At 36.5% G+C, this 26,074-nt stretch overlaps 1 protein-coding gene across 2 annotated transcripts in view; it reads right to left on the reverse strand.

Moving 5' to 3' along the window:
• Nucleotides 1-224: 224 nt before the first annotated feature.
• Nucleotides 225-26,074, reverse strand: part of ZFR (zinc finger RNA binding protein) — a 44,650-nt gene continuing 18,800 nt past the window's right edge. The window contains exons 6-20 of one of the 2 annotated variants that reach the window (XM_074165757.1): nt 24,699-24,946; nt 23,488-23,679; nt 21,044-21,332; nt 19,898-20,091; nt 18,142-18,261; nt 17,027-17,172; nt 16,488-16,650; nt 14,684-14,889; nt 14,279-14,429; nt 12,688-12,829; nt 7,636-7,733; nt 6,717-6,812; nt 3,517-3,628; nt 3,309-3,406; nt 225-2,585 (exon numbers count right to left, since the gene is read on the reverse strand). In XM_074165757.1, coding sequence (XP_074021858.1) covers nt 2,406-2,585; nt 3,309-3,406; nt 3,517-3,628; nt 6,717-6,812; nt 7,636-7,733; nt 12,688-12,829; nt 14,279-14,429; nt 14,684-14,889; nt 16,488-16,650; nt 17,027-17,172; nt 18,142-18,261; nt 19,898-20,091; nt 21,044-21,332; nt 23,488-23,679; nt 24,699-24,946 — 2,435 coding nt within the window. In that variant the 3' untranslated portion in view covers nt 225-2,405. Of the gene's footprint in view, nt 2,586-3,308; nt 3,407-3,516; nt 3,629-6,716; nt 6,813-7,635; nt 7,734-12,687; nt 12,830-14,278; nt 14,430-14,683; nt 14,890-16,487; nt 16,651-17,026; nt 17,173-18,141; nt 18,262-19,897; nt 20,092-21,031; nt 21,333-23,487; nt 23,680-24,698; nt 24,947-26,074 lie in introns of both variants that reach the window. The other variant, XM_074165756.1, reaches the window with a different exon arrangement.

Genomic DNA, 26,074 nt, shown 5'->3' on the forward strand with positions numbered 1-26,074 from the left:
TGATTACTTGCTCATAAATTCATTACTTGGCCTCGGTTTTGTCTTCCTAAGTGCACAGCGTAATATTTAAAGTCAAAGCTAGCTCTGTACTTTTTAAAACCTTGTTTTTCCATTCTTCTTCTTATAGTAACAAAAGGGAGATGTTACCTAAAATAGCCCACTAAAATGGGCAGGAAAACCAGAAACAAACTGCAAATTCACTCTTCACCACACAGCGCAAGAATCACGGTCACAGCTTCGTATTTAATGTGGAATCACTTTAAGTACACAATATTTCAAAAGATCCAGAAACTGGTTAAGAGTTAAAAGCCAGTAAAACAAAAATACAGGAAATCCAAAATACATCTTTGACCTTTTTAATCCTAAATTTTAGGGTCACATGCCCAAATAGACAAGTTTGCTGTATGAGAAAGGAAACTTTGGTATGGAGTTGAACCAGCCACATGAATAGCACCTGTAGCTTTCAAAATAAATAGTGATGGCTAACTAGACACCCTGGCAGCAAGATACCCTCTTAAAAAAAGACTAAGAACGTGCTTGGAGCTATGCATCAAGACTGTGACAACAGAAACTAGTGTAATCTTTTTTTAAAGTAACTTTAAAGCATTTCTGCTTTCTATATTTCTGATGCTGAAATCAGTACGAAATCCTTCCTCCCATGAGAAAGCTTTCTGTTTATTTGCTAACCACTACTAATCACTCCCTTGAAAATTTCACTATGATGCTTGAAGAACACTGTATTAATTTTTTTTAAGTCTTTAGACTCCATTTTCCTAAAATATTGTATTTTTATTCCACAGGCCCATGCTGTTAGCAATCGGTGTTGCAAACAGAAACATCCCCTTACTCCAAGAGTTACTTATTAAAAAGGTCAAAGATAAATTCGACCTCAAAATGGAACAAAAGGGTTTTTTTAATAAATGGTACCAGAAATAACAAGTGAGCTTTGTACTGTGTGATACTCTCCTACAGCCATTGATAAAAGTAGTTACCAGAATGTTACTCTATGTTAATCTGTGGTTTATGGGTATGCAATAAAGCATAATATACATTGAACAGAATGAGTGAAACTTCAGTTTCCAGTGTATAAATGAATTTTAGTCATTTAATAAATTTTAGTTTTTATTTGTGTATTCCACTGTAGTGCTGTGACAACAAATCACACCTGTGTACCAGAGCATACATCAACAGTATGATGTAACTTTACTTACACCACTGCTATATTTAGCTTTTTGAAAGAGACAAAAGCATACACTATGGCCACATCAAATAATTTTCTGGGTTTTTTCTTTGATAACCTTCACTTTTTCAGTAATACTTCACTTTTAAAATTTGAATTATTGAAAAAAATCACAGAAAGTTTATACAGGAATAGCTATAAGGAATAACCTCACAGGCACTGATATGACAAACATTTATTTTAAGGGCGAAGAGGCATTAATCGACAAAGTTGACTGAAAAGAATGACTAACTTTGTCTAACTGGGAAATGCCTGCTTTTGCTAGTATGTTGAGAAAAGAAATTCAGAAAGTTATTTTTTGGCCTTGCTATGTCACAAAGTCAATCATACAAAGACCTACGCGCGTTTAACCTAAAAGGATACTTTTAAAAGCCCTTCTATCAAAAACAAAAACATCATGCAAAACTTTGATCAATTATGCAGCTGCTTTAAAACTGTTGCAAGACCATACTGTATATATTAGCTTTTATACTGCTAATGCACAACTAACAGCAAACTTGATTAGATTAACACAAATTTGTCTTAATTACACTGTTATATCACACTAAGGAGACAAATGCCACAAGATTGGCAAAAACATTTAATTCTGAGCACTCAAATGGCAGGATAGTTATGCGTTGTAACCCCTTCACATTTAGAAAAAAAAACCATAATCCTGCAGTCTCACTTTACAAAAAAAAGTTCTGTAAAATATTAATTGGGAGGGGAACAGTTTATACTATCTAACACAAAGTAACTTATACAGCTAGTGTCAAAGGCAAACAAAAAAACCTTCTAAATAAAAAAATCAAAATACACATAGCAACAGAAGCATTAAATACAGTCAAGATAAAAAGACAACGCACTTGTTAATAAAAAAGACCAACAAAAAGAAGAAAAGTTACTAAAGTTAGCAACACATTTAAAGAAAATGCAATGAGGGAAAACTATTCTTCCCTATGACAACAGAGTTTCCATTTGCAGTCTTTCCATCCATAATTTGTCTGGTACAGTACATCCATTAAAATATTCAGAATCTCACAGAAGAGCTAGGCCGTTCTCTTCCAAATCTAATTCCTCAGTTGTTTTTGGATGTTTTAAACAGACATTATTATGAATGAAGTAAAAGCAAGGCAACAAATGGACTTTTTATCACCTTTGCTCCTAGCACTGATAACAAACATTTTTAAAAGTTATCATAATCTTTTTTGTCTTTTTTTCCCTCTGCTTCAAATCCATCAACCCCATCACTGTCCCTTCTCCTTTTCCGATTATTATGGATGTTGAAGCGCTGATTCATCTGTGGCAACGGATCCATTCCTAAAACTTTGTGTATTTGACGGAATGCAAGGAGTCTCAGTGCAAACTAGAAAAAGGGCAGAAAGAAGGTTTTTCTATTAGAAACAAATGCCAATTTTGAGTACTTTGTCAAACAATTAATGAAGAATATTAGCAGTTATATTATCCTTAGCTCTCATTATCCTCTCTTCCTTCCCCCAACAAAGTCAACACAGTAAAATGTGTATGTCATATTTGCTGCTTCTGTGCAACGTACAGCATCTTACCTAAAAAGTAATGTACGTGTGTTTTAGCTGCTGGACTTGCACTGAAGCAGCCAAGGTTTGTCACATGTCCCATTACATGTTAGCAATCTTTAGTAAAAAAGGGCCAAATGAAGACGGAGGGGCGGTAACCTTGTAAGCTGCTAACATGAATGGTCAATACTGTAAGCAGATACGTTAAATATTAAAAACTAAACATACATAGATTTATTAATATTAAATGCCACTGTAATTTTAAATCTAATAACATACTGCTGTAGCGTGCATCAAACTTTTCAGGAAAGTATGTTAATTTTAGTCCAAAAATGAACAGTATTATACATCCTCTGATTGTGACATTTTTATTGCCTAGTTTAAGACTGAACATCTGAAAGACTGAACTATATTCTGAGAAAGGAAAATTCTCATCCACCAAATACCTTCATTTGAAAAAAAAACAAAAACAAAAACGAAAACCCAAACCAAACCATAAAAGCCTTCAAAAACCAGCCATCAAATTTAGTTACTTCACACGTGCGTTTCCTTACCTGTGCACTTGAAGTAATATCCTCTCGTTGCTGATCTGTCATTACAGCAAGTGTATCAAAAGGATCTTTTTCACAAGGGTCCAGAAGGCCAGGACCACCTGCAATGGTTAGGCTAATTAGTAGCACATCTCTACCTTATTTCAACGAAGATTACAGATTTTACATTTGTTAAGCCTAAGTATACAGACACCGATCAAATGCAACTTGCCTTTAAGGATGATTCCTGAAGATATACACTCAAAAACTCTTCTCAGTGCATCCCCAGGACTCTGCGGTCCAGTAGCACTGCTAATTGCTTTTTCCACAAGTAACTCCATAGCCTAGAGCAACAGTAAGAAAATCCAGCCAATTTAGAAGACAGGTTAAAACAGAAAAAAGCTGTTACTGTTGTTCAACACAGAGCTTTTGAAGAACATTACACATCACAGAACACTTTCAGTTAAAATAAAAAAAAAAAGTCAAGTATTTTATAAAGATGAATAAAAAGAAAGCTGGCGCAAGATTGAATACTGATACCAAATGCTGCTTCTCAACTCAAGTTGTTTAAAAGTTTTGTAGAAATGCCCACATACGCAGGCAGACAACTTGTCCAGCCATTTTTTGAGAGTGTGAAAATCTGTCAGCCACATGAATAAACAGCACACAATATATACCTAATATAATGAACAGGATCCTATAGAAAAAATAATTTTTTTCTAAAAGAGTACAGAAACTTATATCATGAAAAAAAAACTTTAATGATCTTTTACTGTTTTAAGTGGTTACTAGTTCTTCAGTTTAGCAAAACTGAAGTTCATAACGAGTTTTTTCCTGGACATAGGCTAACACTAACTCAGATGTTAAACAACTGTAAAAAAACCTTGATGATAAACAGGTTTTCTGAAATGTATACATTGCTTGATATTAGTTAAAACGGCTTAAATGATTAGATCTATATTAAATATTGTTCTTTCTGTGAATATTTCCATTGTTTACTTCTGTTAGACACTATTTTTTCCAGAAAAAAAAACATATAAAAGATATTTGCTAAAGTAAAGAATAGCTTGCTTTAGGTTTTTCTCAGCATTTAATGGATGTTTTAATACTACCTCTTTGGTAATTTTAATTCTCAAACAATGTGTCTCTCTTGTTCTTTGGTGGGTGTTTTGAAGGGTTTGGTTTTTGGTCCTCCCACTCCCCACCAAGTTTACAGTTGTTCAAATGTTGCCTCTTATTTTTACTTACCAGGAGTAAATGCCTATTCTGATGCATGCAAATAACTACAGGCAGTGTTAATTACAATCCTTCGCTAAGGGTGCCCATTCCTTTCTATTTTAGCTCCATTTAAGTGACAAATTTAATTTCTTGAGCACGGTATTTCCATAGTCCCACTGTATCCCTCAGGATTTAGCAACAGCAATTTAGTTGTTTTCAAGTATGAACCAAAATACAGCAGGAAAGAAAAAAAAAGCAATCTTTCTGCATTTATTCAAGTCTAGTTTTTTTGGGTCCTCATACAATACACTACAGTCTGCAGCTTAATCCTCGGAAAATGTGAGTTAGGATGCCCTGGTGTTTATGTCCACTAGAGGCTGGATTTCAAGTTTGAAAAATCTACCTCAAGTAATAGTTCCTTCTAACTTGCAGGAACTTGGCAAAGTTCTTCTAATTTCCTTTTTAATTTTTTGGTATGTAAAGAGGGTGCTACTAATGTCCATATTTAGACTTCCTAATGTCATCTATTTTTACAACTACTTAGGTTCTTTTAGAAAAGACCTGGCATCTCTTTGATTTGTAACAGGGTTCTAGCATAAAGAGTATGAGAAGTTCTGCATCTAGAGAAATGTATTTCTTCAACCCATGAAATTCCATCTGTGACTGGCAGAAATTACATAGATTTAAAAAGCACTATTTTCATTCTGTTATTGTTTTTATCAGTAAGACTTTGCCAAGGGGCCAAAAGAACAGCTGACCACACAGACTTCAATGCTGATCTGTGTCACTGGCAAGGCATCAGGGGAAATGGGAATCACCTTTGGAGAGATCTGGGACACAGCAGGGCCTGACACACTGCTCCGTACCTCTCCTCCCTTCTGGATATGCCTCAGAATGGATAATGTGAGAAATAAGAAACAACATTAGTTGTTCTTCACCTGTGTGCTTGCTGCGTGTTGCAATAATTCTAAGGATGCTTTTCTAAAAGTATGCCAGGGTTTACTCTTTGGCAACTCAGTATCATAGTGATATTAAGAGGGTACTTGCATACCTCTTAGCTTCTTTTAAGCTATATTTGGCAGTGTATCTTTCACTAAATGTAGCACAGAAACTGGCGCTATATTTTTTTACTGTAAATATTTAAAAACAGAAATAACTGTCCCACATTTTTTCCAGAAGCAATAAATATTATCAGAAGTAATTTAATAAAATCGTCTGCAAGCTTAGTACAATTGTAAAATGTTTCTCATTGAAATAATGCCAACTGCTCAAACTTCTTGACAATGTTAGCACTCTTCCTGGCAAAACTGAACCGGAAGCAGCATGGCGCAATAGGATTTCGTCTGAGAAACAAAACAGTCAGAGCTAAGTTTACTTCCACACTACACGTTTCAAAGATTTTGTTGTCCAGTCCACAGACTGAACATCTGTTAACATTTGGAGCACAAGTTGCACTGCTGGAGAGCATCATTTAAAAAAGTCAGTGCAAAAGGAACGCTCCAAGAACACTTGGCTGCAAGAACTCAAGGCCAGGCTGGATGGGGCTTTGAGCAACCTGCTCTAGCGGAGGTGTCCCTGCCCATGGAAGGGGGTTGGAACTGGGTGATCTTTAAGGCCCCTTCCAACCCAAACCATTCTATGATTCCATAATTCTAACCCAGTACAAGCTAGAGATCTAAATGCCTCTGATTAAAATACTAATGGTGACATATCCACAGACTGCACTGAAGTACTGTGGTATTTCATCATGCAGAAGGGACAAATTAATGATCATACAAATTACTGTGATTTATTCTTTCAAGTTATCTGAATGATTACAGAACTATCTGGGCACAGCTGACATCATTTTAAATAAGTTTCATTAAATTCCAAGCAACTCAGAATAGGTGGTTAGAAAAAATTAGGTTCTTTTATACAGAGTAAAGGAAAGAATGGTCAAATCTAGAATAAGAATGCTACTCACAAAGAACACAAAAGAACAAGAAAATTCCTTTTGGGGAAAAAAAATAAATCCAGCTCCAAATGACAAAACCTCAGAAAATTAAATTTTTAGAGGGAATCTGGATCATTTGCTGGGAAAAAAAAAAAAACAACAAAACCCTTTACGTTTCTTCTTGAAAAAGCTTACATTTAAAAACTGTGGTAACACCTTTCTATGCTTTACTTGCAGTACTGTGTGTATTAAAAAGCCTCATTCAAAAGAACGTTACTCACCCAGCTTGGAAAATCAGACCAAGTTGGAACCCGCTGACAGAGGTCACGAAGAATACGTATGATAATCACACAGGACTGCAGACCATTAGCTCTAGCCTTGAGAGCAATACAAAATCAAATTAATTAATCCCAGCACCTACCGCAAATAGGACTTGTTGAAGACTAAAACACCACTGTTTAATGGAAGCTCAGATACAAGGTTGAAACAAATCATTCTACAACTTTACTCCATGAGCCGCCATTTACAGCAGTATTTTATACAGGGTTAGTAATTTAAGGTGGTAGAAGTCAAAGTGCACAGGTTATACAAGAATAACATTTCTTGATCCCCTGTACACTTTGACCTATGTTCACTTGTAACAATAAATACAGTATCTTTCTATATTAGAAATAAAAAGGATAAAGTAAAGATCTAAGAAATAGGTATAGAGACTGAAAGGTCAAGGGAATCTGTTTGGTTTCTTTATTGTGCCTTTGCCAGGATGCAAAGTCACTAAACCAAACAGTTGCTTCTCACCTTTCATTCCCTACACTTAATGCACTTAAAGAAATAGGAAAAAAAAAGTCTTAAATCTAAACACAAAGCTTTAAACACATATTCCATTATTTAAAGCAAAGTTACTCTGCAGCCTTATGGAATATATAACAAATATACAACATATGATCACCCCAAGCCGAGTCAAGCTTCCAACATCGCCTTCTCAATGACCAGGAAAAAAAAATCACGTCAAATGAGCAATAACTGCATAAAGCAGTTCCTCCATACTCAACCTTCTACATTTAAATTTAGGGACCAGAAAAATATTAAGTATTATTAGCATGAACAACGCTGAGTGTTTTCACACAATTAAACATTTATATTGCAACTGAACTAATCTCTCATAAGGCTACAAGAAGAAAGTAAAATGATGTTCCGAACCTGGAACCACTTAGCGTGGCGTAGAGCAGCCAGAGCGTCAAGGCATTTTTGCCTGTCCAAGACGTCCGGTGGGTCTTTCACCATACCCGAGGTTACATCTAAAATGGATTGAATTGGCAAAATGCAGTGAGGAATGGGTGTTTGACCAGGTGAGCAAGACACTTCCTTAAAGTAGCTTCAATGTCACACGTGCCATTTAAAATTTAAACCCTTGAACAACCAATGTGAATGTTCAATAAAAGCCCTTCAATTAGGATTAGGGCATCAACTCAGTATGAAAATCAAGAGCATATTCAGCTCTGAGGTTATTTTCAAATGCATTGCAGATTATGCAATGCGTAGTACTTCTTTATTTAAGCTAACACTGAAAAAACACACACCCCCTGAAATCAAATACTGAAGGAAGGATGGTTGGACACAGTGCACCAGCACAGAGAACACAAGACAGAAGGAACACAAAAATCCACTTTAACCAAGTAGAAACATTCAAACTTAGTTTCTTGTAAATTTTAATGGTCACAAGTTATTTGGGACCTATTCTTTAAAAGAAAAGCTAACAAATCCCAAAGGCACTCGATGTTTAGTAATGATGTTATTTGCCTCATACCTAAAACTAGAAATTATCTTGCTTTAAAACTTGACTAAAGGAATGTGAAGTGTTCTTCAATATTACAGAGTTCCATTATTTTCTAGTACTCTCTCTCTTACTCTTATAAATAAAATTCCTCAGCCCATAATACTTGTGCTCCAGTATCATTTAGGATTCAAGGAAGAATCTGAAAAGGGACTGCTTTACTTAAGATTCAGCAGGAGAAAGAAAAGCAAGGAATAGAAGGAATAGTTTAAAAAAAAATGTGAAATACAATAAAGAAAATATAGTAGATCTTGTATAGTTAAACATTCAGTTACCAAGCTGATTGCTTTGTTACCAAAAAGGAAGAGATCACAGGCCCTTTTCGAAGTGGTTTAATCCATGAAACTAGAACCACTGAACAATGTGAAATGGTATCCTGGGGTTAAAAATTGTACAGATATAATGCAGTAATCAGCTTTAAAAGTACTTTGTTTTACTAATTATGAAAATGGCTATTGTGACTAGTAACAAACTATATTGATAGCATAACTGGTGATACACCAGATAAGATGAAACAAAAAGCCCTCAGTCAATGGCACTCAGTTCACAGGAGCTGGATGTATGGAACAACATAGTTTACTCCAGCAAGATATAAATTTAGGTAACTCAGAGAATAAAATTAAAAAAAAAAAAATAATACTGAGACTCATGAAACATGTCTGCAAGGAGAAGCTTTAACAGATGCTGCAGAAAGAGAGCTCTGAAACCACCTATTTTAAACAAATGTAAAATAAATACTAGGATACTTTACTATACAGAAAACTAAAAAGCCATGAATGAATATGGTGGTACAAATTTGCAATACAATAATTACATTTATTCTGAAGTATGACATTCAGATTCGGGCATTTTTTATAGGATATTGTCATTGCTCTGCACAGGGATAAAAGGGGGAGGATTTCAAAATAAGAACGAAGCTGAGAAGAACGCAGGTATCTTCTCACAGATATTCAAACTTCTGGACTATATGTTTAAGTGGAAAGATGAAAATCTGCACTAACAAGGCATTTACAGAGCAAATGAAGACATTTAAAGTGGTATCTCCTTTAAAACAAAACAAAAACAAACCAAAGAAAACCCCCTCAAACCTGTACAAGACAGGTGCCAGGTAAGATAACTGATGAAACGAGTATGATCTGGATATTAGAGACAAAAAGTACATTTAGAGAAAACCCACAGCAGGAAAAAGTGGCAAAGGCTGAGAAATTAAAAATAAAAATATGGGTTGTTGGGCCTAGTAGCCTAATTAGTCAATTATTTACATTCTTCTAAACCTAATATGCAAATAGGTGACTGCAAACTTTTAGCACAATAGGTCATTCCATAATTTGAAACTCCAATTACTTCTAGCTCTGAAAAACTTCAATTTTGAAAATAATTTTACTAAGAAGAATTAAGTGCAGTTTAAGTGCACAGAAGAGAATCTTACTCAGTACTGGAAATGTTGATCTACAAGGTGCTACTAATAGATATCATATGAACACCCTTGAAACTTAAAAAGATTCTAAAAGTCAGAAGTTGCCAAGGCACCTATTGCACTGACAATACATTGAGAAAAGGTATCAAGGAAACTCTTGTAATCTTTAATCTGTGGATTTTTGCATCTGTTTCACATTTCAGGATTAACCCCTTAAAGACTATTTAACTAAATTCAGGTGCCTAACTTATGACCCTGTTAAAATAAGACAAAAAATGAATTACTTTACAAAACACAAGCTCAAATTCTTACCCTATATAACTTAATTTAACTAGCCTAAATATAAGGGGTTAATCTTCAGTTAGACATGCTGTGTCCACACTACCTCTTCATTAAAAGTTAACAGGTATATCAATTTTGTTAAGTTTTATTATGGGAAATACATATTACCCAGTCAACTATGTCAAGACTAGTGTGAACACTGCTTAATTCTAGGAGAGAGACGAAGACGAAAAGAAAAAAAATAATAAACACACAAAGTAACAGTAGATGCTAGGACTATGCATCCAAACCCCCTCCTTTTTAAAGCATGGCAGGTGTGACACCGAGCTTTAGAAAACCTTGGTCAAAAATCCTTCCGATGTCTTGGCAGCAACCCCTGACAGGAATCAAGTCCCTCTGCTAGAAGGCTTTGGACCGGGGCTGTTAGCTAAGGATAAAAAAGACACACGCGCACACGTATCTGCGTTCACAAGTAATGTACACTTTGTTTGTGGAAGGAAAGATTCCACAGCAGGGGTTAGAGCACTTCGAATATAGCAGATTCGGTAAACTGTCAAACGCACAATACTGTAAGAAACAGTAGCTATGCGGTTAACAATTTTATTTCACTGTATGGTTGGTTTTTTTTAGCCTTTTATCATGTAATGGGATTATTACACATCACAAATGATTCTACTCCACGTGCAAGTCTCAGTCTCATCTTTACACAAACTGGTTCTTCCGGTAAAGCCTTCCTTGTCACCTGAACTAGCTCCCCAAGCGGGCTAAAAAAAATGAAAACTTTAAACCATTGTAAGACACAGAGCATGAGAAGCTGCAGTAAGAAAAAACACAAACACATACTGTTACTCTGCAGCAAATAAGTAGCAGTCTTCGTAATACGTCCTTCTTTGCTGCAATAATTTGCAATTCAGTCTTCTATTTGCTCTAGTTTCAAAAATGAACTTTTCTGCATGTCCATTTTACGCTGCTCAGTGTCTTGAAGAGAAATCTAATTTGATTCTGCCTGCCTAGAGGCAGCACTGCATTCAGCAGTGAATAAACTCACAATGATCATTTTAAATCAAGTGTGGGTCAGACAAAAATACAGATTTGTTTCCTTTAGGTGGCATAAATTAAGGGATTGATGGTAGTAATTTGAAATTTATATTTGCAGTCCACATCATAGAATTTTAGGCCAGAAACCACTTAATTAAAATGGAGTATTGTGGCAGGAATCAATATCCCACTTTTGCAGAGTACATTAAGAAATAAACATGGCATTTAAGGATAACTTCATTTAACAGTTCATCTAATAATCAACTCTTTCAAGTTAAAGTATTCTTATGAACTTGAATAATATGTGAAGTCTGATTCAGCACAGACAAACCAAGAGTCGTGTTACACTTAGATTGTCAAAAAAAAAGTAGAATTGGTTGCGTGTGACAGTACACGTACAAAGCCTTTACAGCTAGGAATAATATGCACAGCTTAAAAATCGTGTACAAAGCACTCTTAAAGACTCTTCAGAAGTCATCCAAACCAGAGAATGCATCTTGAAATTTTTCTTTCGGATTATGTAGGATGACTTTGTTAACACTGCTTGCTTACGATGCACTGGTCACAGCTACAGAAGTTTACTAATGCAATATAAAAACCTCAAGTATTTTAGAGGACATGTAATGATAAGATGAAATAAAAAAACCTCAGTGGCTTATATAAATACGTATATACACAAGCACATGTATACATACACACATACAATTTTTTTCAACCTGCATATGAGAAGTGTTAAGATAGCCTCAGATTTCCTACTTGTAGGTTCACTGTCAAACACCAGAACCCTGTTTGTCATTGATCTCTTTCAACTATGAAAATACAGGATTAAAAGGAAACAAAAGTTAATTTTATCTGACCCGTAAACAAAAAGAATCAAAGTACTGAAGACATTAATCATGCTTGTTGGCTTAAAAGCTTCCGGAGCTTTGAAAGTGTTACAGAACAGACCCTAAAGCAACACTGCTGGCACCAGAGAAACTGTGGACTTCACAAACGTAAATTGATTTACAAGCTCCACGTTCTGCTTCAGCTCAACGACAAAGCCGTTTCTCTTATTGTACTAGTCTGGGTTTGCCAGTTGGATAGAAGACTGATTGTAATACCAGGAGCCTAAATGTACTCAAAACGCACTCCAGACCAAAAAGCAACCTCAGAGAGCTGGAAAAAATCGCATTGCCTTTTAAAGTTAGAAGCACTGTTACCATGAAAAGCATTACAAATGTTCCATTTCAAGTGGCACTGCTATTTGGAATGTGTAAGCTGTGGTAATACTGATCCAGTTTAAACCCAAAAACCTGTGATTTGATTTTCTAAAGCCATACAAACTTTCTCTTAGGGCAAGACTGCTCTAGAAAGCCAGTTTATAGCCACTTGCTGTAAAATACTTAGATTTCCACATAATTTTAAAAGATGGGAAAAAAATAGTCAAGTTTGTACCTTTTCCAGAAAGCTGAGGTTGGACATAAAGTTAGAAATTTTAAAAATTAAATAAACGCATCATACAAGCATTTATTTTAACCAACTGTTCTCTACCGAGACAGGTTGTTAAAAAGCAAGGTTTCGATCAAATACATGTGCCAGCATGTTGCCTTCTAGGACCTTAATGCCATCTTAAGCAGAATATAGATAAACATAAAAAAAACAGGTGAGAAAGAATTAACATCTTTAACAACTTCCCAACCTCCATCCCTCATGTTTTCCTCCCGAATGACTGGAGATGTCAGTGTGATAGTAACTTGCATTTTGGGTTCCACACATGAATTTAAAATTATTGCTGCTTCTGGGACTGCACACTTGATATCGTATTTCTCAGGACTTATTACCTAAATATTGAGAAACAGAAATTTCCATTAGCATGTAGACAATAAAAGTATGGGGAAGAAAATGGATTTCAAGAGTCTTTTTAAGAGAAAGACAGAAAAGCAATGTAATTATAAAAAGCAGATACCTTTGCATTCAAAGAAACCACTCGGTACACAATTAAGCTACATATATGGACCTGCATACTGCTTCTGAGTCATTAATGAAGATACACAACAGTCCCCAAGCATGCAAAAGAAAAAAAACTACCCAGAAAGGAAACTCATATATAATTAAGTTACGTAAGAAGAATCTTGACAGTCTTTGACACAAAGAAAAGCCTCAGTGCCACTTAAAACATCATCTGGATATGTTTCCCATTGGAACATAGGAGCCTTTAAAACGCACAAAGATGCAGTCCCTGTTCCTCTAGCTCGCAGTTACAGGATGGGTACTGCTAGGTACATTCTACATTGAGCTGTCACAACATGGTAAGAACAAAGAGCACAATAAACACCAGGGAAAAAACAGAAGTGTAACGGACAAGGTGGTTATTCTGAATTGCTTCTTGCAACTAGATTTAATGATTCTATATATGCCCAAAACGAAGCTGTTGGCACTTCTGTTACCTTCTTCCACAACTAGAGGGACAAGTGACTTTTCCACAAAGCCAGACCAAGATGTGCAGTTTCTAAATTTTCTTCTGCTCTGTTACTTCAAACAAGAGCAAACTCAAGATTATTTTCTAATTAATCTGATCCTGCTGAAGCTTCTACCATGCCACTGATTCTGCCAAACATTTTACCAGACCATATCAAGACACTAATGTTGTGGCAAGCATTCTGTAACAATGGTGGACAGGCTTTGTTCAGCAAAGACTTTATTCTATATTTTCATTTCTTGTGGAAATACAGCAAATGGTTTATATGAATTCTGCTGAACAGTCTAAGATTGCATGTACTTTCTTCTTTTTAAAGGACCAAACTTAAAAGCCAAACCCACAAGACATAGTTAACTAATTGTGTGTTAACAAAGCACTGACACATACAAATTGGAAACAAGATATAAGTGCAAACAGACTGGCATTAATGGAGAACTTTGACCTTAAGGCAGCAAGCTTGCTGTAACACTGCACAAATTACGTCTATTGCTGCTGGTAACTGAATAATAGTCTTTCTTCTGCTCATTTCTATTTCCCACTTAAATGAAATCTATTAAATGATGATGGATACGACACTGCTAGTGTAAATTACTAGACACTTTTATGGACAGAAGTTGCAGAAAGCAAAACATGCAGCATAGTCCCTGAATTCAGATGGCAACACTCAGAAAATGCCAAGCAACTAAACTTGAGCGATAAAACGTGGTGCAGTGAGCCTGCAGACATTTGACTTGAGGACAGATTTTTACAGTATTTTTACAAAAATTCAAATAAATAAAAAAAAAATACCTAAATTCTACATTCTACTTACTGCAAGTTGTTTGGGAAGACTTTCAGCAATACGGCTGAGTAACGTCTTTGAAGGCTTCTCAGCACATAACAAAACAAGATTGACGTTTCGGTCTCCACGGAGTAGCAAACCTTTAGCCAAAACGCCTACCCGTAAAACTCCTTTCAAAGCTCTGTAAATTACAGTTAAAAGTTGCATTTAAAAGAATATAAATTTAAAAATAATAAAAAAACCTTAAAACTAATCCTGAAGAAAGAAAAATGAAATAAAATAGGAACATTCAACATACTTTTGAGGCCATAGTGACATGATACCGTATCAAAACCCAAATGGTTGAATGGAGAATGCCTGGAAGCACTGGTAACAGTGTAAGGAAAAACTTTGGAAACAAATGATGAAATTCTTAAAGAGTGATTAAAAAAATACCTGTCTTTACTGCCATCTTTTTTGTCATCTCCCTCTTTGTTCTTGCTTTTTTCATGATCAGTCATGTTGTCAGAAACAAGTTTCAAAGCTCGCTCAGTAATAGAAACAATTTTTTGGACTGCTTGAAGTTCCTCCTCTGTTGGATATATAGCGGCATGTTTGGTCATCACATAGCGGTCATCAGAGGAGTCAGGGCGGCGTAGAGGCTAAGCAGACAAAAAAAGCATATTCCTGAAATCTGGGTACACTTCCAAGTTCACAAATGATAACTGACCAAAACCCAAGCACATAGCTTAACAACAGAATATTCAAATGTCACATTGCTGAAATGTAATAAATCATGAACTGAAGCGTCCTTAACAACTTACACTGGTCACGATCAATCATGTCTGAAAAAACATGAAATGTATCAAAATTAAACACATTATGAAATCCCAGGATCAAATGTATCTCCCCAACATAAATATCTATTGTCTATCAAATGGGCAGTACTTGCATATTGTTGCAAAACAAAGTATCCATGATTACTTCCATAAAACCACAGGAGAATTTCAACGGGAAGAGACCACAGGAGGTCCTCTAGTCCAACCTCCTATGCAATCATGGTCAGCTATAAGACCACATCATGTTGCTCAGGGCTTTATCCAGTTTGTTGCTGAAAACTGCCAAAGATGGAGGCTGCAACATCTGTGTGAAAAAAATTATTTTCTGTATTCAATCTCAACCTCTTTTGTCTCAGCTTAAACTGGTTGTATCTTGCCCTCTCATGACTGTCAAGAGCCCTGGCTCCATTGTCTTTATAATGCACAGCTATTAGAAGGCTATTACATCCACTGAAGCTCTCTCTTCTCCAGGCTGAACAAACCCAGATCCCTCAGTCTCTCCTCAAAGGGCATCCATTCCAGTCCCCTGACCATCCTGGCAGCCCCATACTGAATCTGCTGTGGTTTATAGTTTCTTTCTTGTAGTGAAAAGCCCAAACCTCAGTGTAGTATTGCAGTTTGGGTGTAATGAAAGCTGATCCTTCATCTACTGATTATGCTTCTGTTAATATAACCCATTGCTGCCAGGGCACACTGTTGACTCATCTTAGGAGGGTTGCTACCCAGCCTGTCATGCCCCAGCGTGTACCAGCACAAGGGCTTATTCCTTCTCAAGTGCAGCATTAGGCATTAATCCTTGCAAAATTCCATAAAGTTCCTGTTAGTTCATTCCTCCAGCCTGCATAGGTCCCTCCAGATGGCAGTCCTGCCCTCAAAGGTATCAGCTATTCTCTCCATCCCAAACTGATTCCGTTTCATGCCAGCTGCAAACCTTATGAGTGTGTACTCATTCCATCACCTTTCAGATCATTGATAAGGTCCTAATGAGACACATCTCAGGATAAAGCCATGTGGTACTGCACTTGTTACTGACCTGCAGGTAGAGTACAACCCACCACTAACCATTACTCCCTGGGACTGACCATCCAACCACTTCTTATCCATAAATTTGTCCATAGTTGGATAAATAATGTTGTATAATGCAATTAAATAAAATTAAAAGTAGTACACAAATCCAGAGTGATTTGTATTTCAGAAGAAACTGTATTTGTCTTTAAGGCATCCTTCTGTCATTTCAGTGGAATTATTTTGGAAGACAGGTCCACCAAGAGAGTTTCATTAGCATATAATTTCTTCCTCACTTTTCCAAATTATTTATTAAGAAACACTGGAGACAACTGAAGCAGCACTGAACAATTTACAGTTCTTAACTGCCTCCCGGTAAGTATGATTTCAATTTTTTCTCAAGTTAAGAAACTCACAGCTGGCCCCTGGGGCTGAGGAGGCATTCCTGGTCTAACTCCCAGCAGGCCTAGAGGTCCTGGAGGACCATGAGGATATCCTCCATCTGGTATTCTGCGACGGTCATCCCAGTGATGCTGCTCTTCCTCCATTCTCCTCCAGTACATGTCCTCTTCATATCGCCTGAAGTGCAAAGTGTACACTTTATGTAGCAGTTAATTTGCAACAACTCCAAATAAATTCTTGTGTGTCCTCACTAACTCAGTTCTAGTAGTCATAAGCAAATACCAGGGAACTCCAGATGGTAACTAAAATGAATGGTTATTTTGAAAGTGGGTCTGAATTTATAACAAAATAATTCTACTAAGTCTGCATTCCTCAGAGGAATTGTACACTAATAAACAAAAACCCCAGAGGGATAACGACATCTTAATTTAAAGCAAGACAGTAGAGCATTTCCAGAACAAGTATTCAAAATTAGTAACTACAGAAGCAGAGTTAGTTTTAGATAATCTGACTGCAGCTTTGTCTCGTTCATTGATAAAACAGAATGCATTACCTCATTTCCATCCTCCAGCGCTCTTCCTCTTCTCGCCTTCTCCAGTATTCTTCTTTCTGCATCTGTTTCCTCATCTTCTCTTCTTGAATTTTTCTTGCTCGAATACTGGGCTTTACTTCTACTTGTAAGTCTGGGTTTACTTTTTTCTAGTTCAGAAAAATAATGAATGAAATGTTGTTTTTCTTCTTCTCATCTCAAGGTTATACAGTTCATCTGACATGTTTAACACACACTACTAGTCTACAATAAATTCAAGGTGAGTAAAATGCAGTTTTAGAACTGCACTGAATGAGTAGTTGAAGAAGAAAAATCTGTGTCCAGTATTTTAAAGGAAAGAAATATCAACATATTACAAATAGCATGAATTCCCTCTTCACTTATAAAATAACAAAGCAATTTAAGATTAAAATGTTACATGAAATCCTAAGTAACTTGCTGTTCATTCTGTAGTAGGATGACTACTCTATAGCCTGAAAAAAACATTTGATCTACAGTGTGCTTCTGCCCTGCTCCTGAAGGGTCCCTTATACTGGGGCATAACCATGAGACACTGAATAAAATTTTTTGGCAGTTTTTTCTCTTCTTTCATCCCTTTCATGATTATGCAGGTCCACTGTATCTCCTGTGACCACAATAGATTCTTCCAATATAATTTTATAATGATCAAAATGCACACCATATGTCAGTACAGGTGTATCTCCACTCGTGACTGAAAAATATGCAACAATTTTTTCTCAAATGTCTCCACAAGGTGTTTATGTGGTTTGTCCTGTCAAAAACATTGATCAATACCATTTTATACTATTTGAAATTCATGGTAAACAACATAAAGAACCTACTGTTGCTTGCATATGTTGTACCATATTTCAATGTTACAAAGGTTGCCCAAAAGCAATGTTCAAAACATTTAGAAAAACACAAACCAAAAAACAGTTTCATAGTCTGTATTACTTCTTTAAAGACTATAATCCCCAAGAAATTTATTTCTCCACTGTTTTTTATATGCAGTTTACTCAGAGTACCTACTTTTGTCTAGTCTTTAAATGTAAGAACATGTAATCACTTAGCTGACATCTGGTGGATTTTCAGACAGAAGTATTAGCATTTCTACTAACCTTATACTGAAGTCTGTGCCGCCTCCCTTTCAGGTGCATCTCCTTGGCATTAGGATCATTAAAACTGCATTCGCAAAGTTTACAGTGAAAGCGGATCACCTTTCCTTCATCATTTCTTACCTGGAAAATAAGGTTGTAGGACATTTGGCATTTTTTTTCTTTTTGAAAACAAAGCTGATGTAAAAATTACCTAATTCAGTTACACTGGATAACGTCTACCTGTCTCCAAACGGGCTAAAAAGCTCACGCACAATAACTCAAAGAAGACAGAGTAGAATTTTCAATTCTGACAGACACACCGTTGTGTTTGGTAATGAACAAAGAACAAAGTTCTCCCATTACAAAGAGTACACAGCTTTAAACTTGAGCCTGAACATACTGAGTTGAATAATTATAAACCTGCAAATCATGAAAAATTTACATTAGACTTCATCCATGTATCTCACGCTGCCCACATGAAGAATGCCCCACTGAGCATAAAAGAAACATGCACAATACAAAAATGTAAACGTATGCACAAGCCTTTGCAGGTTCAATGCCTTGTCATTCTTATCTTCAAAGAAGACCCAGGGAATTACAGGTCAGTTAGCCTCACCTCGATCCCTAGGAAGCTGATGGAGCAGCTAATCCTAGAAACCACTTCCAGGCACAATAAGGGCAAGAAAATCTTCAGGAGGTGACCAAGCATGGCTTCACCAAGGGGAAGTCATGCTTGATCAACTTGATGAATTTCTGTGACGAAATGACCAGCCTGGTAGATGTGGGGAGAGCAGCTGATATTGTCTACCTGGACTTCACTAAGGCCTTTGACACAGTGAGGTAGACTGAAAACTGGCTGAATGCCAAGGCCCAGAGGGTGGTGATCAGTAGAACACAGCCAAGTTGGAGGCCAGTAACTAGCAGTGTACCCCAGGGGTCAATACTGGGTCCAGTCCTGTTTAACATCTTCATTAATGATCTGGATGATGGGGCAGAATATACCCTCCACAAGTTTGCTGATGTCTAGGGGGAGTGGCTGATACACCAGAGGGCTGCACCAACGTCAAGAGGGACCTCAATGGGCTAGAGAAATGGGCTGACAGGAACCTCATGAAGATCAACAAGGGAAGTGCAAAGTCCTGCCCCTGGGGAGGAACAAGCCCTTGCACCAGTATGTGCTGGTGGTCAACCAGCTGGGAAGCAGCTTGGCAGAAAAGCACCCGAAGGATCCTGGGGGACACTCAAGTTGACCATGAGCAGCAATGTGTCCTTGCAGCAAAGGAGGCAAGTGGCATCCTGGGCTGCACGCTGCACTAGCCAAAATATTGCCAGCAGGTTGAGGCAAGTGATCCTTCCCCTCTGCTCAGCACTGGTGAGGCCACACCTGGAGTCCTGTGTCCAGTTCTGGGCTCCCCAGTAAAAGGGAGACTGGACATACAAAAGAGAGTCCAACAAAAGGCAGTGACAGGACCAGAGGCAGTGGGGACAAACCAAAACACAGGAGGTTCCCTGTGAGCATCAGGAAACACTTTTTTACTGTGAGGGTGACTAAGCACTGGCACAGGTCGCCCAGGGAACTCGTGGAGTCTCCATCCTTGGATACTCAAAAGTCATCTAATCATATTCCTGGACAATGGCTTAAGATGGCCCTGCCTGAGCAGGGGGTTTGAGCCAGATGACCTCCAGAGGTCACTTCCAACCTCAACCGTTCTGTGATTCTATTGAACAAATTTTCACCAAAACAGTTAAAAAATAATGTAAATTTTCATATTAATACCTCCTCCACATAGTCATGGCCCACCGGCTGGACATCACTTTGCAAGGCAGCAAGAGTTGTGGGAGTCACCGGTTCAGCTGCTGTATCTGGTTTTACTTCCTGTGTTTGTACTGTAGCAGCAGGAGTTGCTTTAACACTTTCAGCTGATTTCATTTCTTCCAGCTTACTTCCTGTTGTCTGAAGCTTATTGCCACCTACACATCAAAAAAGTTAAATCGTTAACTTCCATACAATGAGAATGTGATTACATGTGATGTGCAAACTAAAGACTTTATTTGCAAATATCACTGTTCTGGCCAAAGCATTATCAGTCTTTTAAAATTAGTTAAAACTTAAACATATTTTAAATGCAATTAAAGATTTGTAAAAATAAGTGTAACAACATTCAAGTTATTTAAACACTTATGTTTTTCATTTAGCAAGAAATTCTTTTGCTTTATGTAACTGCAATTTTCTTTATTCATTTTCCTGCTTTTTCAAAAGAGATAGGACTGAATTGGAACAACTCAGAAAATTTATTTTTAATAATCTCTTTTTGTCATCAGGCCATTTGTCTTTTTGTAAATGGATCCAAAAAAGTACTTCAAAATCTTATAATGTTGGTACTATCAAAGGCAACATACTCTCAGTGTTGCAACTGCATAGGTCTTTTCTTCAAGAGCAGGATAGCTTAATGTGGAACAGCTGCTTCCTGTCTCTAAATGTCTTGTCACGCTCATTTCAAAAGTTTCCACTGTTAGATTTCCATTGTTACAAGGATATTTCTGTTGCCCAGTTATCAACTGCCAATCTACTGCAGGTTGCCTTAGCAGCCCAGGCTGTAAACTGAAATTAGGACCAACTGCACTGTAAAGTGCAATACTCCAGCTGCTACTACATAAGAAATCAAAGGTGGGAGGCTTCTTAAGAAGGTGGGAGAAGCCTCCGAGAGAAGCCAAGTGGAGACAACCAGGCAGAAAACACCATAAATTTTGAAGCAAAACTTTTATATACATTCTAATTTTCACCTATCAGTAATTCTCTCAAAAACAACAGAGTTACTCATGCATAAAATTAACTAAATACATTTGTATTTGCTGCAATAAGTCTTAAAAAAAAATATAGAATAGGTTAGGTTTCAAAATAAAGACTGACTTCTGTACTTGCCAACAAAGTTTATTTTCGGTGTAGATATTTTCTTTACAGCTATATTAGCAGCAGTTGCAGATGTTTTGTTGTTGGACGCAGTGTTAAGTGGTGTGTTTGCCGTGGGAGTAAGAATTTTCACTGCAGAGGATGCAACAGAGGAGTTCACAGTGCTGCTGCTAGTTGCTATATTTGAAGCTGAGGCAGTTGGTTTGGAAGCAGATGTGGATGTTGAGGAAGTAGCTTGGGTAACCACATTTGGTTCAGTTGAAGGAATGGGTTTGCCAAGTTTTGTGTGCAACTTTACTACCTAGAAGAATAAAGAGAAATTCATAGCATGATCTCCCTGGGATAACTATAAAAAAATTATGTAACACAAACATTATTGTAACTAAAAAATTGATATAGCTAAAAAGTTAGCTATTGCTTCTTTATGAAAAGTTATCTTGGGGGAGAAAAAAAAAAAGATGGACATGTAAAAGCTCTTGTCATCTGTAGCAAGGAAATAGTTAATAGTTATCTCACACGCTTACTTCCATTAGAAATTCAGACATTTACTCAAAAAGCTGGGTAGATGAGAACAGAAAGCCAATAAACTCACAAGTCAGTACAACTCAAGAAAACATCTTGCTCAAACTGTTTCAATGTGACTGTTTTGTTGGCTTGTGGCTTTTTACTTTCCCTCCAAAAAGTGTAGTACATTGAACTATTGTGGTTCCAAATAATATTTGTAAATAAGTTATTTAATTCAGATTCAACAATACTGTCTCTTTTGATCATTTTAAGACTACTCATACTAAAAAAATTTCCAGGTTACCTAGCAGAACTGAACAGATTCCTTAGGCAAAGTTTTTATTTTTATTTTTTCTTAAATAAAAAAGCACATCTGCAGAGACAGTGAAGGAGGGTGCAAGAGGCATATTTCAGAGCTCTTCAGTATCTAATAGAAAGAGAAGAGGTACATCTTATTCTCAGAAGTAGTAAGCAGAGGCCTTTCAACAACATGCTTGAGATAGTACTTCTTTTTGGTGACAGCTGACCATCACATGAAAAGGCAACGTATTTAGTCCGTACAAACTATACATGCAAAATAGAAACTACAGACTGGGTCTGAAAGCAGCAGTAAAAAAAAAAAAAATACTGCGAGACATGCATTTAATGCAAACACACATACACAATCATGATATGCACACAACTCTAAATATACACTTCTTAGGTTTTCTTTCTTAATTTAAGTATGTTCCCCATCAGAGTACAGACATATTAGTGTCACATAATACCATAAATTTAAGTTCAAGCAACTCTTTAAAATTACTTTCTTCCAGCAGAATGCACAACATTTTTCAGTGCACCACAGCAATAGAGTCCTTTGAGATTTCACTTTTACACTGATGACAACCAAATTAGCAGTGGTTAGTGACTATGTGTGAGGAAGAGAAAGCTACATCCAAATATATAAGGATAATAAATACTATATTCCATATATCTATGGAGTTATTGGGCACAACCCAGAAATTTAATGGCTCAACTTATTAATGAACACTTAGCAAGAATGAACACTTAGCAACTCTACATAAATTATAATTTTTGCTCTTGTACTAAGAAAAAATTATATTGGGAAAATTGTTTTAAATCTGCTGAGATTTATATTTATTTAAAAATGAGATTTATATTTATGTAAATAGAAACGATGTTACCGATGCCACTTTGTACCGTGTTCTGAGATGCAAAGAGGGATAAAAGCTATTAAGACTGTATTTGTTACTGTCATTAATCTATCCAGAGTTATGAGGAAAATCTGTAATATCTAAACAAACATTCCACACTGCCATTGCATTTACTATTGTATGACCATATTTAAAACACGTCATGGAGGTTCACAGTGCAGCCCCATTCTTTATTCCAGAACTCCCACCTACCTGCACCCAAACAGTAAGGAAAATATGCTTAACAAAAGTCTTCCAATCATACTCATTATAAAGTCTAATACAGGATACTGTTCCTTGCTCCCATATGCCAATTTTCTTTGCAAGAAAAACCAGAGGGATGTGTAATAGTCATGTCTCTTGGCACTGACTCAGCTTACGGTGTCTCAAAGTGCACTGAAAACTTCACAGCACCAGAGAAGACGAACGTCAAGAAAACCCTTGAAAAGAGTTAGGGGGCACAAGCATGCTACCACATGTCTCCATCTAACTCCACCCCTTCTTCCTATGATTTACATACCTTCCGCAATACATCCTCTTCTCACTGATCCCATGGCAATATTTTTCCCTCTTTATCCCAACACCACCCTTCTAATAGTGAGTGTAAAGATAAGCTTGAAATAAAAAGCAGAACTAAATGTCTTAAAACAAAATAATTCAAATTATATTGTTTCTGCTTATTTCCTCCTAAGATAACAAAACACGATGGGAAGAAATACACGACTGACTTGTATAATAAGAACAAGAGAAAACTCTTACTTTCTGATGCTTGGCTCCACGAATATGGGCAGCATAAGCATCTGCCCCTGTACAAGACACATCACAAAGCTCACAGCGCAACTGATTCTGAGTTCCACGAGCAGAAGTGCTGCTGTTATTGGTGTTCTGAGAAGCTTTTAACGCTGCTTCTTTCTTTTTGTGTTTCTGGCCTTCTAAGTGTTCTTTATAAGTCTGTTTAAATAAACAATACACACACAATAAGCTGTCTTTGTAATGTCCATTCATCATTCATGTGAATGCTTGTAATACAGAACATAGCATAAAAGACACGCTTTATATACGAAATACTTCCAAGAAATTGAACATTTCTTCCATATGACATCTCTAAGGCATTAGCAGGCCATTTCTAAGATCAAGAAATTTTCTTCTCCACCACTATGATTTCACTTTTAGGTAATACAATATGGGCTTTTCTCCTCTAACTTCTCACTTCCTCAGCCAAGTACTGGTCAACAGATATTACCACTGAAAACTTGGTATGATCAGAAAACTGCAGTTTCCTGCATTGCATTAAATTATTCTTGATTTTGAATTTTCTTCAAACTACAAAACCAGAGTGATCAACTGTATCTGGAGAACTAAAAAAATCAATTCAAAAAGAAGGTATTGCATAAATAAAGCTGTGCTGAAAATGAAATGCAGAAGTTGGTATTTGTTCCTATACCAACACTGGCAAGCTAGACAGCAATCAGAGAGGGTGGGAAATAATGACAAGTTTACCTAAAGAGTAAGAACTGTTTAGCCAGATACACACATAAACACTCTGCATAAATCAGTATCTATTTTCTACGCGTTTGTACCCACTGTGAAACTAAACTGGGACACTGGAATACAATGAAGAATAAACTTTCAGGCTTACCATTCACAAAATTTATGTAATTCCATAGTTTTAAAAAAAGTATTTTTTAAGAAGTATGCTGTGTTAAAAAAGCAAATCAATTTCAAAGTTTAGAATATTTCTGAAGCCCAAAGCACAGCTGAAGTTTCTCTGTACAAGCTCAGGGAATGTATCTTTTGGTATTCCCATAGGAACTCTTTCTATAATAGCGCACATTTTCATTTAATTATTCCTTCAGTAGAAGTACAGAATCGGGTCTTTAAAAATTAACAAATATTCTTAAAGGGGTCAGTTTTTTAGCTGCAGAAATTATGACTACAGTGTATAGCAGAATATTACATAATACAGATACCTGTGGTCCAGCACAGCTGATCTTACAAACATCACAGTAGTGGATCTGGGGCGGTTTGGGAGGTTGTTTTGGTTTCAGTTGCTTATTTTGGAATGGTGCCTTTTTAGTAAAGGTGGTCCCTGTCCAAGCAGCTGTTGCAGCAGCAGCAGCAGCTGCTGCCGCCGCCTGTTTCTGTTGCTGCTGCTGCTGCTGGTAATAGGACGACGCAGCTGAATACACTGCGGCTTCATAGCCAGAGTAAGAGGTACCTCAAAGATCAAAATAAAATAAAAGTTACATCACTGTACATCATGTATCAATTACATAATACACCAATTCAAAACATGTTGCATAATAGAGTTGGGGGAAGGGCAGGATATAAACATTTATTGAGATCTTGTTAGGCAGTCTGAATTCTTCTTCATGTTTCACAATACAGATACATAGCTACCAATTGTATCAGGAATATATTTGATTTTAGACACATCTTTGCAGACATGCAGTTATGTTAGATATATCAAAGCATCCCTAAAGAATATGTGAAATTTCCTGGTACATCTGGTAAAACCCACTATGATGTAACAAGGATTTTAATAAAAAGATTGAACAAAGGCCACTTGAAGTAAGCAGTCTTCCAGAACCAGATTTTCTGTTCAAGTTTCAAAATGGCAAGGAGGACAAACAGTATGTAGAGGTAGGGAAAAAAAACGAAGATAAAAGACAGAATGGCTAGTGTTACTACATACTGTTTCACTGATTTAAGTTGTCTTAGTGCAGAGAAGCTGCTTGCCTGCTAAAACTTGGCTACTCAGTCCTTGATTTCTAGTATCAAAGTTGAATAAATCAAGGAAACTGGGCTTTCATACCTTCAAGCCAGTTTTCCCATAAACTTTCTACATCTACTGGTTCAACTATTTTAATTCTCTGATCAGGATTTCTTAATTCTATTTTAAATTAATTTTTAATTCTATTTAAATTAAATTTTAATTAAAATTTTAATTTTTAATTTTTTTAATTCTCTGTCTCAAGGAAGTCTTAAAATCCCTTTTTAAACTGAAAACAAAACAAAACGTTCAAGATAGCTACAATATGCCAGTTGATTACCATCTGGCCCTAAAGTTAACATCTTCTCATCTTTAACTACTTTTTGGATTTCTAATGTGTGAAGGAAAGTTTTTATTTCAGCACCCATTCTCCTCCCACTTTGAGTCAAGACAACCCAAACTTAAAAGATTTATATTGGACTACTACTCTCTGTCTCTGTAACTTCTGTTTGATGGCAGCATGCTCTCTTCCATTTTGCCTGGCTAATATTTGTGCGGATGTAGATAATATCTGTGTGGATGTATTTCCTTATTTTTTCTATCCCTCACCTTTTCTCTCCAAACCTTACAGTA

This window comes from Numenius arquata, chromosome Z (genome assembly GCF_964106895.1).
Source record: "Numenius arquata chromosome Z, bNumArq3.hap1.1, whole genome shotgun sequence".
NCBI classification, from domain to species: domain Eukaryota; kingdom Metazoa; phylum Chordata; class Aves; order Charadriiformes; family Scolopacidae; genus Numenius; species Numenius arquata.